Below are 18,581 nucleotides of genomic sequence, written 5' to 3'. Positions count from 1 at the left end.
TATTGTTCAAACCAACGTTTAAAGTTAAAAAGCAGCTTTCCCCAAGACCATGAATTTTGAAACCAAAATTCACTACACACACTTGTAAAACACTTTTACTTTAAACAAGGACTTGAAACACAAAACTTGTCTTGCTGATTTCATTATGGAAGGGTAACATTTTAACAGCCTACAGTAGCCTAGACAAGATCATGTTCAGATATACCTACTAATATGCGGTACTGATTACCAACATACACATTAAACTACAAGCCCACATCCTGCTTAGAATACTAAATATAAATCATCTTTTCATGTCAGTCACACTCACCGTTTCTTGCCTTTGGGACTCAGTGAGTTTTTCAGACAATTCTCCTAGAGTCCTCCTTAATTCAGCATCAGTCCTTCAAAGAAAAATACCAGTAAGACAATATTCTACTGTGCAAAAATTAAATATCAACTGTGATGATTTTAAGCAGCGAGAATCTTTTTTGCTACTTCGATTTGTTCTACATCCTCTAAATTCCTAGAACAATTAGAGATCAGCCTCAAGTGGAAAATTCATGATAAAAAGCATTTCCATTCCTCAAGTGAAAATAATGGAACATCTAGTTTGAAAGGGTAGGTATCAGGTCAACAATTTCAAAATTATGAACACATCTACACAGTCCTTTTGAACTGTACTAATTCCTGTTATTGCTATTAGACAAAGCATCATACTTGAAGACAGTACATACTTTAAAAAAGCATTATGGCCTGCATAAGAGCTTGTCCTCAAGAGACTCCAGTACCAAGAACAAATAAGTAGAAAAGTTGCAATAAAAGAAATTCCCAAGTTCCTTGTCATTTTGTCCATATATGAAAAAAGGGGGGGAAAGTCACATATACTATATAAATCAGAATTGATGGGTGTTATTTACATTTATAAATACTGCACAAGATGACACGAAACAAGCAGTTCATAATACTGCTCTCATCTACATGTTGTGCAATCCACCATGCTTTCCAATTTTTTTTAAATACAAAAGAACAAAGTAGCCTAAGAATTATTTAAAAGCACAGCAATTATTTTCCACACTATTCTTCACATAGACTTATATTCTGTTTATACCGGTTTCTTCTTGAAAGCTCCCGACTGATGTCATCTCCGAGGCGAGCTTGTTCACTACTGAGATCTCGAAGAGACTGGTGGAAAGAGTGCAGCTGTGAATTAAAGTACACAAATTAAGCCAAGGCTTCGGAACCTGTTTTTCTGTGATATTCCAAAGATGCACATATACATACTTCATAAAATAAAACAGATAAAAGTAACCTACAAAAATTACAAAATTCCATGAATTGCAGATGAGCCTGGATGAGTGGATGAGGCTTGCATGCTTCTATTTCAACCAAGCCTTGCTCACTGAAGTTTAATTTTCAATACATTGTTTACTAAATCAACTTTTCCAACTTTTTTTTTTTCTGTGGTTCAGAGCTGGATCATTCCAGTTACCTCACGCTGGATCACCTTTCTAACCTAATGCAAAGCAAATTGAAAGATGTGAACAGATAAAGTCAAGAGAGACACACTTCCTGCTAATAAATGCTAGTAAAGTGAAACGAAGTTCTGCCCAGCTATATGTATAGCTATATATTACTATAAAAAGATGGCATACGAAATTGAAAGTGACCAAGATGAACACTATGATGTATTCAGGGATTACTGAAGAAAGGTATCTTATCTTGCCTAAGGCTTCACATACTCTACTAGAATGCTTTTTTCCAGAGTTTGGGGTGGTAAATTAAAAAAACACCACACACGCACACAAACACGCACACAAACACGCACACAAACACGCACACAAACACGCACACAAACACGCACACAAACACGCACACAAACACGCACACAAACACGCACACAAACACGCACACAAACACGCACACAAACACGCACACAAACACGCACACAAACACGCACACAAACACGCACACAAACACGCACACAAACACGCACACAAACACGCACACAAACACGCACACAAACACGCACACAAACACGCACACAAACACGCACACAAACACGCACACAAACACGCACACAAACACGCACACAAACACGCACACAAACACGCACACAAACACGCACACAAACACGCACACAAACACGCACACAAACACGCACACAAACACGCACACAAACACGCACACAAACACGCACACAAACACGCACACAAACACGCACACAAACACGCACACAAACACGCACACAAACACGCACACAAACACGCACACAAACACGCACACAAACACGCACACAAACACGCACACAAACACGCACACAAACACGCACACAAACACGCACACAAACACGCACACAAACACGCACACAAACACGCACACAAACACGCACACAAACACGCACACAAACACGCACACAAACACGCACACAAACACACCAAAAAAAAAAAAACCACACACATCTATTTTCCTCTGTAAAACCTCCCATTTCCCGCATTCAGCAGGTCCCCAACTTATAGTCCAAGTATTTAAGGGAGCAAATAAAGTAATAAATCACTCCATCCCTCATGGGATAAAAAGCAACAATTAATCCATCCAAATCCAGCCTACTGGTGTCAACAGCTCAGGAGAGACTCAAATGTGTTAAAAGCTCATCCACCTAGAAAATCACTTCAGCTAGAAGCAGCCAAAATGGGAATAAAGGGACTGCAGCTACAGAAAGAAGAAAAAGCCACAGCTTTAGTTAAGCAGTATTGCTTATCTCTGCCCCAGTTTCTAGCTATGGTCATGATCAATGACTACTTCTAGTTCATCATTCCTCAAAGCACTACACTTCTCTTACAAAATAGTTAATGATTAATTAAATCCATATTCACTCACTGAAAAGCAAGAATAAGGAATAAACCAGCAGTTATCATCAAAACACGAAAAAAGCTATTTGCTTACATACTTACTTAATATGAGCCAGACATTTTGTATGCATTGCAGGAACTACCTTAAATAAAATTTCTAAGTTATTTATAGAATATTTAGGAGTAGTCTAAAATAGTTATGAGCTTTTTGGAAGCTTAGGAAGAAAGATTTCCATAAAATGTTATTTCCTTCCTAGGATTACATTTCACAGGAACCTTGGGGGTGGAACGAAGGACAATAGAACAGAGTTAAATAGAAGTCTAGAAATTTCTGTGGCACTCAGACTTCCCAAAAAGTCAAATGGGAGAATGTATTCTGGTTAAGTTTAAAACTAATTATTTGGAAGTTGAGACTGATTCAATAAAGTCAACATGAATGTGTTACAGTCAGCTGCTTTAATATTAGTCATAATACATTTCTCCTGGACAAATTAGTCCATACAGAGGAATTCACTAAAGAAGGTCTCAGCACTCTGCCTGAAAGAGCAAAAACGGGTACTGAAATCTCCTCTCTATCTGTAGGATACAGAAGGCCTATAAACATATCCATTAATTAATTTATTTTTTCTGAAGAGTCTGCAAGTAAGCCCAAGTCAAGAGGTATGAAAATTACCAGTGCCATACATATCCTCTCCTCGCACCATCTGCCTGAAGTATGGGTTCAAATTATCCCAGTCACAGGTCAGACCTAGAATTAAGATGGAGAACTAACTAGCTCAAAAAAAAAAAAAAACCTAAAAAAAAAAAGAAAAAAAAAGAAAATAATCAGTCCAGCCTACACTGAGGTAAGCAGCAAAAGTACTAAGATCCTGTGCCATTAACTCAAGCAAAAGAATCGCCTTTATAATCACACTGCATTTCAGCATGTGAATGTTAATCACATATTGAGATATTATTTTTTCTTTCTCATACATGGCCTAAAAAATACAGAGATTATTTTCATAAATGCCTTTTGATATCACTAGCATCTGCATATTTTTCTATAGAATGACAGATTTGTACAACACTGACGTATACAGGTGACTGCCTAACAAAGAATGGCACGTAACACCGAAAGCACACTTCATAGCTGACACATTCTCAGCTGCATCATCAGAATGACATAATTCAATGTAAAAGCAAAGTGCCTGGCGACAACATGTTGCCTATTTGGGGAAGCAACTTGCATTAGTGCTCTGTACCTGGTCCAAATTATCTGCCTCATTGACAAATCGAACATTTGCAGATCTAGACCTTCGATGTTTATTGCCCTGGGAGTCTCCATAATCCCTGAAAGGAGAAGTAGGCACGAAGCGGTGGTTTCCTTCATAAAATAAGACATAAAAAAAAAATAAGCAGGATGACAAAACTCTGTACAAGAAATTTTTCACTTTGGTCACCAAAAGCATTGTGTTTCATCTGCCAATATCCTTATAGGCTACATTACAGACAAAACAACTAGTAAAGTTACATCACATGCACGTTCATACTTCTTGTTTAGCTCTTACCAGGTTTCTTCTTCAATTTAAATATTTCTGCATTACAAGTATGTGATTGGTAAGAAAGATATTTCCTTTTTTCCTCCAAGCTTTTTCCTCAAATTTTGCTTGCCAAAGCAACAGCTTTTCCTCCACCCAGATCTATTATATCTTCAAACTACAGTAACTGACAGCTTTTACATTTGAAAAATGGAAGGTTCAGAGGTTTGTACTAAAATACATTAAGTGCTACTTATAGAAGGAATACTCCTCCCAAATACACTATTCCCTGAAATAGAACGAATTTTCAGACTGACATAAAAGAAAAAAAAATACTTTTCTGCAGATTACACATTGGTTCAGTTTTTCCTTTTGCACTGAGACCTACATAATTTCATCCACACATCCATAACCTTATGCATTTAAAATTTAACTATCCTTTTTGCTGTGAAGCAACCTCCGGAGGCTCCAATATCTTTTAGATTCAGCTTTAACTTGTATGTACCTACAACTCATGCAGTGGACAAGAAATTTTCTCTACTGAAAGAACCAATGTTTCATTTAGATCTCTCAAGATATCAGCAAAGGACTATGTAACAGAAAGCTGCAAGAATTTACCAAATAAACAACTGTATAATTTCAGGCAGGTCTCCCAAATTCCTAAACTGAATTTATTTGAAGTAATCAATGATGACTTTTCAATTTCCTCTTTCCATACAATAGTTATATGACATAATTTAAGTATACTTAAGCACCTTAAGTATGTTACCTGACATTCCTTCTCCATCCATATCACTAGGGTATAAGCTTGAGAGAGAAGCACTTCTCATTGCAGAGTTTCGGGTTAATCGTTGGCTCCTTAACTGACCTATAGACTGTTCCAGTGTTTCTTTTAACTGCAGAGAAATTACAGTTTACTGAAATATGAGCATAGGTTGATTTTTAAAAAATGAAAGTAAAGTATTATTTTTCAAAAAAAGTCAGTAAGGGAATCAAAACTATTTTTAAGCCAAGCTTTTCCTACAATGTATTGCATGTCATATTCCCATAAGTATAGCAAAACATGTTTCCAACATTAGCAGCTTCAAATATCAAGTTTCTTAAAACAGTGGTGCAACACACCTGGAAAACTCAAAAGAAAGGTATGTCACAAACAAAATAAGACCTATTTGCCAGCAGTGCTCAATAACAGCCCTGCAAAATCCAGAAAACAAATTCAAATTAACTTTTTTAATTGGAATTTTTCTACCAGCCCTACCTGGAATCAGTCTGACATACAGCTATCAAATTTCACTACGCAGCTTTACATCAAGCCCTACTTTTAGTAGTCATGCTTCCAGAAAACAGCAGCCATTCCGATCTTAGGAGTTCAGAACTAACTATACTGCTAAATAAGTTCCTCATTTTTTCAAACTTGCATCTTATTTTTTAAGATCACATTTGTTAACTGTGATTCTTAACTACTTGCTTTTGTCACACCTTTATCTGACAATGCACAAAACATCAATTTCTGAAGATTCACCTCTCCTCTCCCTAAGAGACTTGTACACAATGGTTAAATTGCTGCTTTATTCTTGCAGAATTATACGCACTGTGCTGGATCTCTCTCTAGGTGGCACTTTTTTCCCAAAGTAAAAAACACTACTTTAAATATTTTCTGAGTCTTTCAATGCTTGTTTAGGTTCTTTTTCAAGTATTATGTTTTTGTTATATGATATTATTAAAACAACTTTATTATAATTAAGAAACTCTCAAACCAAAACCTTAAGGATTTTCTAATGCTTTCTCAAAAAGACAGGGGCTGCTTGAGGGGAATAAGATATAACAACACATTTATGTAACAAAAGATTGGGTTTGTATTCAAAAAGCTAAAATTTCGGGGGGAAAAATAAAAAGCCAGAGGATCAAAGAACAAACAGCAATAACTCAATTTTCAAATCTAACTTGCCTCTCAAAGACTTATCTTGCATCTTTAACAGGGCAATAAAAACTCTGAATTAAGCTACAGATGCTCAGTTGGCATGCTTTAACTTAACAGGACTCATTTACATCATTTCTACACAAAACCAAACAGCTAAATTTTATTCTTTTTATTTCTTTAAACAAAGAACCATGACAGCGTCCACAATTAATAACCTTACTGATTCAGTCTGTTTCTTTAGAACAGAATAATGGCCAAATATTATTTAAAAATTGAGTTACATATCAAGTTTTGCACTGATTAACTGGCAGACACTCTACACCTCGAAGCGGAACAGTGAGACTAAAGTATAAATTAGAACGGAAAATAGCTCCTCAGCAGCCCAACAGTCACAAATTCATAAATGGAAATGTGCTATACAATGGTCTGCAGAAAGTCTTTCAGAGAAAGATCACAAAGAAGTCAAGAGTCAGACATTACAATATTCAGCATAACTGACAAAACCTAAAGACATATCCCATTTGGAGCAAAATATTCTTAGATAAACAATCTTGTCTAACATGGTAGAAACACTTGGCCAACTATTATTGCGAAAAAAAGCCCACCACGTCACCATCCGAATGAGAAATTTATTCAAGTTTTTCTTAAATATTTATTATAGAAGGAAAACAGATTCACTGCCTCCTGATCCCGGCTGCTTCTTCCCACATACCAAATTCATACAACATCTATTCTATGTAGGTGGAAACTTCTGCTTCAGAAAGGAAACAAGAGCTCGGAGAAACATGCTGTCTTTACTAATAAGACTAGTTTTACTCTCTTATTTAAAGCTCATGCAGGAGATGGTCGGAGTCTCTAGATTTCTCCTCCACTTGAGCCATAATCAAAAGCACCTTGTGCTTGGCATAGTATCATAGCATAACGATCTATTTGGTACTTCTAAACCAGAGAAGTCATGAAGCTATAAAACCTGCCAGAGTTTCATTATATAACATTATATAATATGAAAAGTTTGTTTACATCTACTTAACTCTAGATCTATTCTGTCCATTACTATTATAACAAGTTTTTAGCCATGAATGCTATTAGCAGAAAAGATATAAGTTAAGATAAACTGGAAGTTGCTCACCGTTGCTATTGCTTCAGTTTGTTCCTTGTTGTATTCTCTGTATTGTCCTAGCAAATGGTCAACATGTCTTAGATTCCTGTTGGTATCCTTTAAAAAAAGTTTGAGGAAGATAAGTCAAAACAGAAACCTCCTTTAATCAAACATTACTGTTATCTTTATCATTCTTGTTTTATAAGAGTAAACTGATAACACAAGTGCTTTTTAAAGCATCTGAGCATTCAAAATTCTATTCAAGTAACCAGAATCTGAAGACATACAGCATGGCTAGAGAAGAGGGAGAGAGAAAAAACACACCAAACACTATCATTTATGGTACAACAGTAAGGCCTTGGTTTCAAATAAAAGTTTTATACATTTCAGCCACTCTGTAGAAAAACTTTTTAAATCCAAAGGAACTTAACATTACCTGTCTATAAAACAGAACTGACAAATATTTTTAAGATCAGCTACATTAGGTAAGGTTCCTGCATAAGGTCTCCACGTGAACGCTCCCTGATCAGATTAAGAGCCGCATCAGACAGCAGATCTGCTGAAAAGCAGTCCACAAAATGCAATTAACTTAAAATCAGAATTTCAGCAAAGCAGCAAGAGAGAGGTTAGACAGAAAAAGGACAATACCAAAGAGTCCCTTTAAAAAAAAAAACAGTCAGATGACATTCTTAATAACTCATCTCTTTTCTAGTTTGACGATTATTTTCCAGCTAAGAATTTTTGAAATGTAAATTCAACATTCTATATAGATTTTTCTCTTCTCACATATTAAAAAGAAATAAGAAAAAAATATTGCCAGCCAAACAATACTTCAACGCGAGTGATAATACATAAGCTCACTCTAGGTATTCAGAACTGTCACCTAGAGAAAAATTGGAATGACTTCTCAAGCAATAAATGGTGTCAAGATAGCTAAATGTCTCTTTCCAATTGCAAAACAGATTCAGATATTTCCTCCACTGAAGAAGCAGGAATTAGGCAAACACTTTTTCCTGCTCAGAGATGGATCTCTTACAAGTTTACAAATACTGTTTTTCACTGTGTTGTCTCACATCTAGAAAACATTTTAACTGACTATATATCATTAATTAGGAAATTTTACACAGTACAAGAGAACAAAGATGGGGCTGGAACTTTCTGCCACAAAATTTAATGCCTCTTGTGAGAACCTGATGAAGTTCATTTGGCATGATTGAGTTTGCTAACTTTACAAACAGTTTACCAAACACATCATTTCAAACAACATTCTATTGCTGTCTGAAGTAACAGCTGTATAAAAGTCTAACAAACCACATACTTTCAGCTCAAAAGCAATATGATCCATTTTCCAAAGCCTTTTTGCTTTGCACAGAAAGCCCCATTTCCCATCAGTACAGTATTTTCCACAACTTCAGAAATGAAAATTCTATGTTGCAGAAATGCAGACTTTGTAAATACTTTAAAAATTTATTTTGTAAGCAACCTGTAAAGTGCTTGCTAAAGTATGGATCTTCTCTGTAACTTCTTCAGCACCATAGTTCCGAGTTCTGTTGTGGGATGCTCGCAAAGGCGGCCGCCTTCCTATTCGACCCCTAAGAAAGTTGTCTGAATCGCTGGATGAATCTGTCATTACTACTTGAAACCTAGGCAAGAAGAACAGATAAAGTAATGAATGTTAAATCCTGATTGCAACGGAACAGTCTCTGACTTGCACAGTATTCCCAAAGCAACTCTATGAACTCAGACTGCACCTAACATCAGCCTTTCTGGTTCAGGTCAGCAGGATGCACTCTTGAAGCAGATCTTCCAGCTGCTACTCAGTTATAATGTTTGTTCACCTCAGTTTTATAAGTTTGCAGCTGACAATATTTGTCCAACTGGACAAATACAATAGTGAAAACAGAAGTTTATAAGAGAAAGAGGGGTGAAAAAAAAGGCTATTCAAGACCTTTAGTATTTCAAGTTGAACATCAGCAAAGTCATGTTCTAGAAAGAAAAAGCTAACACCACACAAGATGTAAAAATAAGGGTAGTTTTGTACATTGTGATTTTTTTTTTTTAATCCAACATTAATTCAACATAACCCAGACTACTATGTTGATGCTGGGTCAAGTCACTTGACTAGAATTCAATAATTATTTGAGGCAGAAGAGATAACAGCTTGTAAGGAAAGAATGTGGACTGCCGAGTCTTAAGAACGGCAAGGTTGACGAGGGGAAAATATGACAGCAATCATCAGACATTGGAAAAATAAATTAGTAAAAGCTAAAGACAGCTATGACTGGTAAAGTCACACAGTAACTGATTAAGATTCTAACTATCAAAAGGTAGGTTAGATGAAAGAAATTTTTTCTTCAGCTATTATGCACTGCAGCAGTTTGCCTGAAAGTCACAGAATCACCATCCTAAGATCTGTGTTAACAGCCATTGTTGGGAGAGACAGTCTGAGCCAACTTTGGGAAAGAGGAAATAGATTGGACAACCCTCAAGCTCCCTTTGGTCCTGCAGTAAACATAAAATGCCACAGTAAAGGTGCCATTCTTATGGCTATTAGAGCTGAAATTTCCCAAATAATGGATGAGATTCAATTCCTATATTGTATTTTATAGAGAGGCGACTTGATGCTTATCCAGAGCCTTATATTTCATTTTTAAAAGGTTGTAAATTTTTGCCCCCCAGACTTGGATAGAAACCTCTCAAACATGAAATGAGAGTGAATGAACTTACTCAGTCTGTGCTTAAGTACACTAATATTCCTTACTTTTTCTGAAGCGATTAATTTATTTCATCTTCCCTCCCTTTATCTCACTAGAGCACACTTTTATTGCCAGTATCAGAAATCACTGTTCCAGCGCCCCTCATTCTAGCCAGCTGTAATGAAGTCTAAATGGGGCTGAGAAAGCATAAACACTGAGCAGTGGGAAACAGGAAATATACGATATTTTCAAAGACAGAGAAGAAGAAATAAAACACCAGTAGAAATAACATAATGGAGTAATATTCATTTTTACCATAATTGAGGGGAGAAAAACCACAAACACACACCCCCCCGCTTCATCTGTCCTGCATCGAGCTATAGTTTTTCACCTTGATCTTTACTAGAACCTCATACAGACATTAGCAAGATCCATATTCTAGCACAAAGACCAGAGGTATCACCGATGAGCATGAAATGAGACTTCTCTCAAACACATTTTGCATCACCAGTTCTAGAGTAATTTTGAATTCCTTCTGTAACTGCAGTGTCAGTTCTTTGAGCTAAACCATCTCTTTTCAACCTTACCAAACATGGCAAGCAGCATAATCGCTCCAAACACAATAAGCAGTTGATTCAGTGATCCATTTCCTCCAAGCTTAACAAGCATTTTCAGTTTCAAAGCATTTTGTGAGAGTATCTAAGACACCAAGTAATGAGGAGACATACTAAGAATTGAGCACAAGATCAGCCTTATTAGGGATCAGAAACTCAACCCTGAGACATTAATCCACAGGAATTTAGTCTTCATCTACTCATGGACCTATGTAGCAGCATATTTTCCCTGACGGTTTTCATTCTTACAGTCACAACACATTTAATTGCAATGATCATAGCAAACGGTTGATGGTCTGTATCTGTTATATATTATTAGGGCAACAAAGATGATTAAGGGAGTGGAGCACCTCCCTTATGAAGAAAGGCTGAGGGAGCTGGGTCTCTTTAGTTTGGAGGAGACTGAAGGGTGACCTTATTAATGTTTATAAATATATAAAAAGGGAGAGTGCCACGAGGATGGAGCCGGGCTCTTCTCGGTGGCAAACAATGATAGGACAAGGGGTAATGGGATCAAGCTGGAACACAAGAGGTTCCACTTAAATTTGATAAAAAACTTCTTCTCAGTGAGGGTAACAGAGCACTGGAACAGGCTGCCCAGGGAGGTTGTGGAGTCTCCTTCTCTGGAGACATTCAAAACCCACCTGGACATGTTCCTGTGCGACCTCACCTAGGCGTTCCTGCTCCAGCAGGGGGATTGGACTAGATGATCTTTTGAGGTCCCTTCCAATCCCAAACATACTGTGATACTGTGATATTATCTCAACTACAAAGTCACACTAAATGTCGTTTTGGCAACTTAGACTCTTCAGAACTCCATTCACAGTTTCACGAGAGGCAAATTCTCTTTTCTTCCCAATCTGAGCAGAAAAGCATACATTGGATTTACCCTGTGTGTAGAATACTGCACGGAACTATTCCATGAGAATTAGAAAACTAACCTTACATGATGCAATTCATATAGTTTGTCTGCAACTCAAACAGCTCCAAGTGAAAGATTAGGCTTAACTCTTAATTCCATCATGTCACCTTTCTTTCTAGAAGCTGAGAGCACAAAAATAACATCACTTACAACATTATCAGTTTCACATTAGTGAAAGATGAATTTTTAAGAATACTTGATTAGACAAAGAAGTTAAGAACAATAAAACATGTAAGAACATTCAAATTATAGACAGTGCTTTATCTCATTTCCAAGTGAAATGGTATAGGCCAGCAGAATTCCAAAGGTTAGTTACTGCATCTCAGCTGATGGTAACTAAATATTTTAAAATTTCTCAAACTCTCCTGAGAGTGAGCCTCTAACATGGCCCTACAAATACATCTGGTTAGACAAGTACGGGAACTTCTAATATCAGAAGAGAGGCACTAATAGAAATTAATGAAAATCAGCCATTCACTTATCTGCTGAAAGCATCCTTCTGAGAAGCCTCTCAACTGTAAGAGCCCTAACTACTGAAAAGCTTTGACACTGGGGAAAACAAAAGGAAAATAAACATTTACAGTAGAAAAGACTAATGAGTTTGTTTTCAGCTGTCCAAAAATAGGCTCATTAAATACTTACTGGCCAAAGCACTGAAGAAAGGCTAGTAAACAAGGTAAACATAAAAGAAAATGCTAGACACAGCAGGACATTTTATCTGAAGAAAGCTGTCTATTTATAGTTAAGTAGTATTCCTCTTTGTTCTCATGAGCAACCTAAGAGGAACCATAAGTACTTTTAAGTTGAAGAAGTTCTGTTGCATACAAAGCAACATCCTCATTTTTAAAGGAATTAAAGAAGTTTCATTTTAGATTAAAAATAATATCATAAAGAAATTTGTACAAATATTCCATAGGCACAGTTGCCTATGATTTTTTTTTAAAAGCCTATTATCACTTCTTCAAAAAACCTAGACTGATTTCAGCACATGATCATACAACCTACTTGACAGTGAGAATCATTTGTCTTTTACCGGTTTTTAGTCTACCTAAACAGATTATAATGTCTCTTGCACTGAGGAAAAATATCAATACTCTCCTGTAGTAAACAGGGCACTTCGGTTTCACTGAGGACACTCTTGTTAAGACATCTGCAGGATAAAGCAAACATGAAGTACGGCTGACAGTCTCAACAGAAAGTTCTTCACCTCAAGTAAACAAGAGATGAACTCTGGATACACAACCTGATTACTTCTCAAGTGTTTATATTTGTTTAGCTATGCACAGACTAATCTATCACTAGGTAACTAACAGCACATAAGGGATGTTTGAAGTCTTATAATAAAGAATAAGCATTAAAAAAAAAAATAAATAAATAAAAAAATCCAGAAAGGGACACCTGAAAGCCCCCTTCCTTCAGCGCTTTCAAATGAGCCAGAAGTTCTCAAAAAGCCAGGAAGGTGACCCAACATGGTGACATTTCAACATCGCGCCTTCAGACACCGGTATACAATGTATATTGTCACCTTATGACACCATGTTCCCCACACTCTCCGCTACCACGACACAGAAAACGGTTCCTCCGTACCGTTCACGGTAAGTTAGCTCAACTACAGCCCTCTGCAAGTCCTCCTCCCGCCGTGCATGTACCGAACTTCACTAACACCCGACCTCTTCTCCGAAGGCGTCCGCGATTTTGCCCCGGACAGGACCATGAAAGCCCCGAGGGCTGCGAGACAACCCCAGAACGGCTCCGTGAACGCCGACGGCCGGGCCCCCGTCAGGCCCAGCGGCCGTCCCGGCTGCCGCCGCGGCTCCTGAGTAACCCCGCGGCCGCCGCGGCTCCTGAGTAACCCCGCGGCCGCCGCGGCTCCTGAGTAACCCCGCGGCCGCCGCGGCTCCTGAGTAACCCCGCGGCCGCCGCGGCTCCTGAGTAACCCCGCGGCCGCCGCGGCTCCTGAGTAACCCCGCGGCCGCCGCGGCTCCTGAGTAACCCCGCGGCCGCCGCGGCTCCTGAGTAACCGCGCGGCCGCCGCGGCTCCTGAGTAACCCCGCGGCCGCCGCGGCTCCTGAGTAACCCCGCGGCCGCCGCGGCTCCTGAGTAACCCCGCGGCCGCCGCGGCTCCTGAGTAACCCCGCGGCCGCCGCGGCTCCTGAGTAACCCCGCGGCCGCCGCGGCTCCTGAGTAACCCCGCGGCCGCCGCGGCTCCTGAGTAACCCCGCGGCCGCCGCGCCCTGTGCCGCCCAGCGCCGTTCACCCGAGCGCCCGCCCTCCCGCGGCCCTCCGCACCCAGCCGGCCCCGAGCGGCGGCGCGCCCCTGGCCGCACGCCCCCCTGGCCGCAGCCCCCGACTCTGCCCTTCCCGTTCTCCAGGACCCACCGCACAGCAGCCGCCGGAGGACGTCACACCTCCAGAGGCGAAGCCGACCCCTTCCCCGGGCACGCCCCGCAGCGCCACACGCCGATTCGCCTCGCCGCTATGGCAACTTGAACTAGCCGCCCTGCCACCAGCTGCCGGAGCCGCCTTCCGGGCGCCAGCCCCGCCTCCGCTCTGCAATGCACTGTGGGATGGGTAGTCCACGAGTGGCAAGCCCGCGTGGGAAAGACAACCTGACGGACTTCAACTCCCAAGAGGCCTTGCGGCGGCGACGCCGGCGTGGCCGAGCCGCGCGCGCCCGCAGAAGCGGTAACGGCAGGCCAGGCCCCGCCTCCTGGGAAGCCGTTGGCCCTGCGGAGGGGGGAGTGGGGCGTGGGTGGCGGAGGCAGGGCGCACTCATACGCTGGTGTTTATGGAAGTTTTTGAAGCGGTAAAACTTTACGAAACACACATTGGCGTTTACAAACACTACAGCCAAATAAACTTGAAGAGCGGCAACAACAGCTGTTGCCCTGGCAAAGTAGGTGTGTCTGTTCTGCCTGTGAGGAGACGGGACACCTGCCTCATGGGCTGGGAAAAAGGAGCCTGTGAGCTGCTTAAAGCAGCTATTTCTATCTCCATTCCTATCCCTCGACTTTTTCTTGTTTCTATAAAGCCAGGCGTCTCCCTTTTCACAAATGTTGTACCTGCTGCCCTTATGTGCAGTAAAAATGACGAAGTATTACAGACTCCTACACTGGCCTTGAATAGACAAAGGAATGAAAGGTGCTGGGATTGATAATGGGAAACAGCACCTGGGCCTCTAAAACTTGGGCAGAACTTGCAGGAGTCCTAAAATTACTGGAATATTTGACTGCAGACCACCTGTAGATGAGCATTCAAGGCCAATGAACTGTTGTGGTTTTTTTAAGGCAGATATGTCTGTATTGCCTCTGAGATCCACTCCAGGGAGTGACCATTGGCCTTTGAGCACAGTAATAAGGCATGGCTGACAATCCATACTGCCCACCTTTGGCCTGTCCCACAGGACTGTTTCACTTACTCATAGTCTCTCATGCAACACACCTCAGGATTGAGCCAGGCCCTCCACACTGGCAGCATCCACCAAAAGCCCAGGCAATGGCTGCTGGCCCCTGCTGCTGTGTCTTTGGTTTGTGATCATGTTCAAGAGGCATTATCCTCATCCAAGCTGAAGGCAGGTGAGGCACAGAACAGGAATGTAATGATATAATTTACGTCACTGTGAGCTGAAGCATTAGTGAATAATTAGTGAAGAAATAAATCTTCTGTGGCTCCCAGTGCACAACCATTGCTCTGGCCTTCCCTCTGCAAACCACAGCATGGTCAGGTTGTGCTGGCAGGTCTAAATGCAGGGTAAGAGTCAGGGCTTCTGCTCAGTTGCATCTCATAAGGCTGCTTATGGTGGTCTCTGCAAGACAGGCCATGAATCTTCCTGAGCTCTCTGAGGGATTTCCTCTCCTGTCAGTTTTGCACCTGGCAGTGGGCATAGACTCCCAAAATTCATCCACGAGCAGATTATTTTCATCAACACAATGTTCCAGTGGAAGCTGATGCCAACGCCTGAGACTGCCAAACCAGGTACAACCACTGGTCTGAAAGACCATGCTAACCATACATGTATCAATTGTGAAAGTAGCCAGTCAGCAAACAGCACTTGCCATCTATGTATATATTGGTCTAATGTAACAGAAGAGAGCAGATGCTTCCAGTGCTTCAGCTATTTTTGCACACACCTAATTGTGAGCTGCAACATTACCACAAACATCGCAACTCTTTCACATATGCATATGAAATGATGCTTATGTCACTGACTAACACATAGTTTTCCCATCCTCATGAAGCTGAGGCTTGGTATAAAAAGCGAAATGCCAATGACTGTTACAGAAAACATGTAAGTAGGCATGTATGCCAAGAATCCTAGACTGTGCATATATTTGCAGAAAAACATCCAAACCATCGAGATCCCACCAGTCTCATCAGAAAAGAAAGCAGCAATGTTTTCAGTGTCAGCTGACTAAGGCAGCAAACTGCTTGAAGCTCACTGTGGCTTTTGCACAACATAATCAGTGCAAACTTCTGGTGTCCTCTGTTCTTTTCAAAATTCAAGGAATGAGAGAGGGAACAGGTAAGTGTGATAGGATTGTTGACAAGGGTTGCTAATTTATCTGTGTGATGAACTGTCAGCTCAGCAAAGTCTGTTTCTGGTACCTGTGCTTGTTAAATACCAGACTAAACGGATGCACCAGGGTTTTTTTGTTGCACTTTTCTTTAGAGTAGGGAGAAAGCTAAGATTTGTGTGCATGTATTTGACACCATGTCCAGACAGAAACATGAAAAATGCCCTGCTGGTCCATTTGGCCCAGAATACTGTATTCAACAGTGACAGCAGCAGATGCTGTTTAAAAAGAACACATGAACCTGCTTACTTTCTGTGATATGACCCTCTCTGTAGTTTCCTCCAGCATCCACATTGTTCATGTCAGAGGACATTTGTAAGAGAACTATTTCCTTTGGTATCTGTTTACAGGCCTGTAGCCCTTAAATTTGTATAATCCTGTCTACCTCTCCAGCCTCCTGGCAATGATTTCTGGAAGTTTGCTTCTGGGTGTGTGGAAAAGTGCTTTCTTTCTACTCTATGGCTGCATAATTTAAGGGCCTTTGCTGAAGGCTGTGCTAAAGGCCGGTTGAAAATTTAAGTAAACTGTATCTAAAGTTCTGTTGACAGTTTCAGAAGATTTCCCAAATATATAATGTCTGTCTTTCAAAAAAAAAAAAAAAAGCTGTTTTAATTCTTCCTCCAAAGATCTTATGTATACATGCATCCACTGATTTTATTCTGTATCATAGTTTCTGCTAATGTAGCCACTACAGTTGTCAGAGTTTAAACAGTATTTTTTATTCTGGCTTCTGTCATTCTGTGCTCTGGATTCTGTAATCTGTATTCGCTGGCTCTGAAATTCCTTTGTTTTCCTTAGAATCACCATTAAATATTAGCATAATATTAATTAGTCTTCTGGTACAAAAAGGGAGTTGAGAAGTACACCACAGTCACTAGTTCTGTTATTTCAGTCACCAAGTAAATAAGATTTTCACTGGTTATTTTTCTCACATTGGATTTCTCTGTCCATAGAGAAATATTCATCTGAGAATCTCTCTGAGCTCTTTCACAGTAAGCATAGAAACAAAAGGTCATTCAGTTCTGAGTTATGGCTTTATCTCCTCTACATGCACCTTTTACATGCTAATTAATCTACCAGTCCTATAGACTCTGGCAGCATTCTTTGGTCTGTTGTATTTCAAAAGGGATTAATACTTTTTGTTTTTTACAAGTTGTTCCTCAACTGCTTTTAACCTTCTTTTGCTGTATTTTACACTTAGCTTTCTAGCATTTGAAAGAAAACTTTTTGTTCTACCCTAAAACAAGACATTAAGTTTTTGAAGGATGATTTCTTGTTTTTAATAACTGACCTTATCCTAGTGTTAACAATGCTGCCTTTCTCATGCACTTCCTGAAGCCTTATTTACTAGGTATGCGCTTGCAGTTTGGTGTCCTTAATGATGCACCATGAGGCATGCAAGGTAACTCCCTTGTCTGCCTCTTTTAGCAAGTATCTTCATATTTCTGTAATTATCTTTAATTTTGTTATATTAAATAAGAAATATACATATCCCAGCATTCTGTTATCTGAAGTGCTATGCTGGGACAATCACTTGACAGTGCTTTCATTTAGAGAGGCCAGCATGATCTTACTATTTAAGGCTACTGCTGCTTGATTACTGCTATTGTGCCCTTGACTCATACACTTAAGAAAGATAATTGTTTTTAAAAAAAAAAAATATAATGAGCCATTACACTACTATATATATAAATAAATATATAGGGAGCCTGAGGACACAGGCCTTAAGGGTGGCAAAGAGTGTCAATGACAATAGGAAGCAGTAGACAGGAACTTGATTCAGGGATGCACAGGCTAGAACCAGGATCAGGATCGCAGGCAGAACAGGCAGCATCCTCTTCATATGTCAGCCATGGACGAAGAGAGTGAGATCCTTGTGATCTCCCAGTTTTATATAGTGTATGAGTGGATGGCATGGAATACTTAGTTGGTCAGTTTTGGTCACCTGTTCTGTTTGCTCCTCCCTGTGAGTACACCCCTCTTGTTATGGTACATACAAAATTTATCAGTGAGCTTGGCTGACATAGCAATAAGGATAAACCTGGGCCTTTTCTGCATACCATTCCTACCGTTAGCTCAGTAAAACTGTAAATATCAGCCGTTATCAGCTCCAGAGCAAACACTGAAAAACATGCATCCAATTTCAGAAAGATGCAGTTATTTAGAAGAACATAACTGAAAGGAAGATTCACTAAAAGAGAGTTGGTCTCATTTTAAACAAAATCAGGACATGCATGAAGTTCATTAAGTGGTTGATTACTCCCTTGGGGTAAAGGACCCATGGCAAGCCTAACTCCAGTAACCTTTTAGTTTTGTTTGGTCTCTGATGTAACTGCATCAGTATAAATCATGGAAACCACAACAGCATGAGAGAAAATAAGGAGTCAAGTCCTGAAGATCCTGGCAA

General features: G+C 40.0%; 1 protein-coding gene across 6 annotated transcripts in view; it reads right to left on the bottom strand.

Annotated features, from left to right (window-relative positions):
• CEP128 (centrosomal protein 128) overlaps nt 1–14,118 on the bottom strand; it is a 123,547-nt gene extending 109,429 nt beyond the window's left edge. For 4 of the 6 annotated variants that reach the window (XM_082059632.1, XM_082059635.1, XM_082059636.1 and 1 more), the window contains exons 1-7: nt 13,980–14,118; nt 8,852–9,011; nt 7,399–7,485; nt 5,118–5,244; nt 4,073–4,194; nt 1,091–1,182; nt 311–383 (exon numbers count right to left, since the gene is read on the bottom strand). In XM_082059632.1, the coding sequence (XP_081915758.1) occupies nt 311–383; nt 1,091–1,182; nt 4,073–4,194; nt 5,118–5,244; nt 7,399–7,485; nt 8,852–8,998 (648 nt within the window). In that variant the 5' untranslated portion in view covers nt 8,999–9,011; nt 13,980–14,118. Of the gene's footprint in view, nt 1–310; nt 384–1,090; nt 1,183–4,072; nt 4,195–5,117; nt 5,245–7,398; nt 7,486–8,851; nt 9,012–11,619; nt 11,723–13,249; nt 13,372–13,979 lie in introns of those variants that run through there. The other 2 variants (XM_082059633.1, XM_082059634.1) reach the window with 2 other exon arrangements.
• Nucleotides 14,119–18,581: the final 4,463 nt, after the last annotated feature.

The sequence above is a fragment of the Streptopelia decaocto genome, assembly GCF_964273445.1.
Source record: "Streptopelia decaocto genome assembly, chromosome: 7".
Taxonomy (NCBI): Eukaryota; Metazoa; Chordata; class Aves; order Columbiformes; family Columbidae; genus Streptopelia; species Streptopelia decaocto.
Note: the sequence above shows the minus strand (reverse complement) of the source record. Positions and strands in the feature narration are given on the sequence as shown.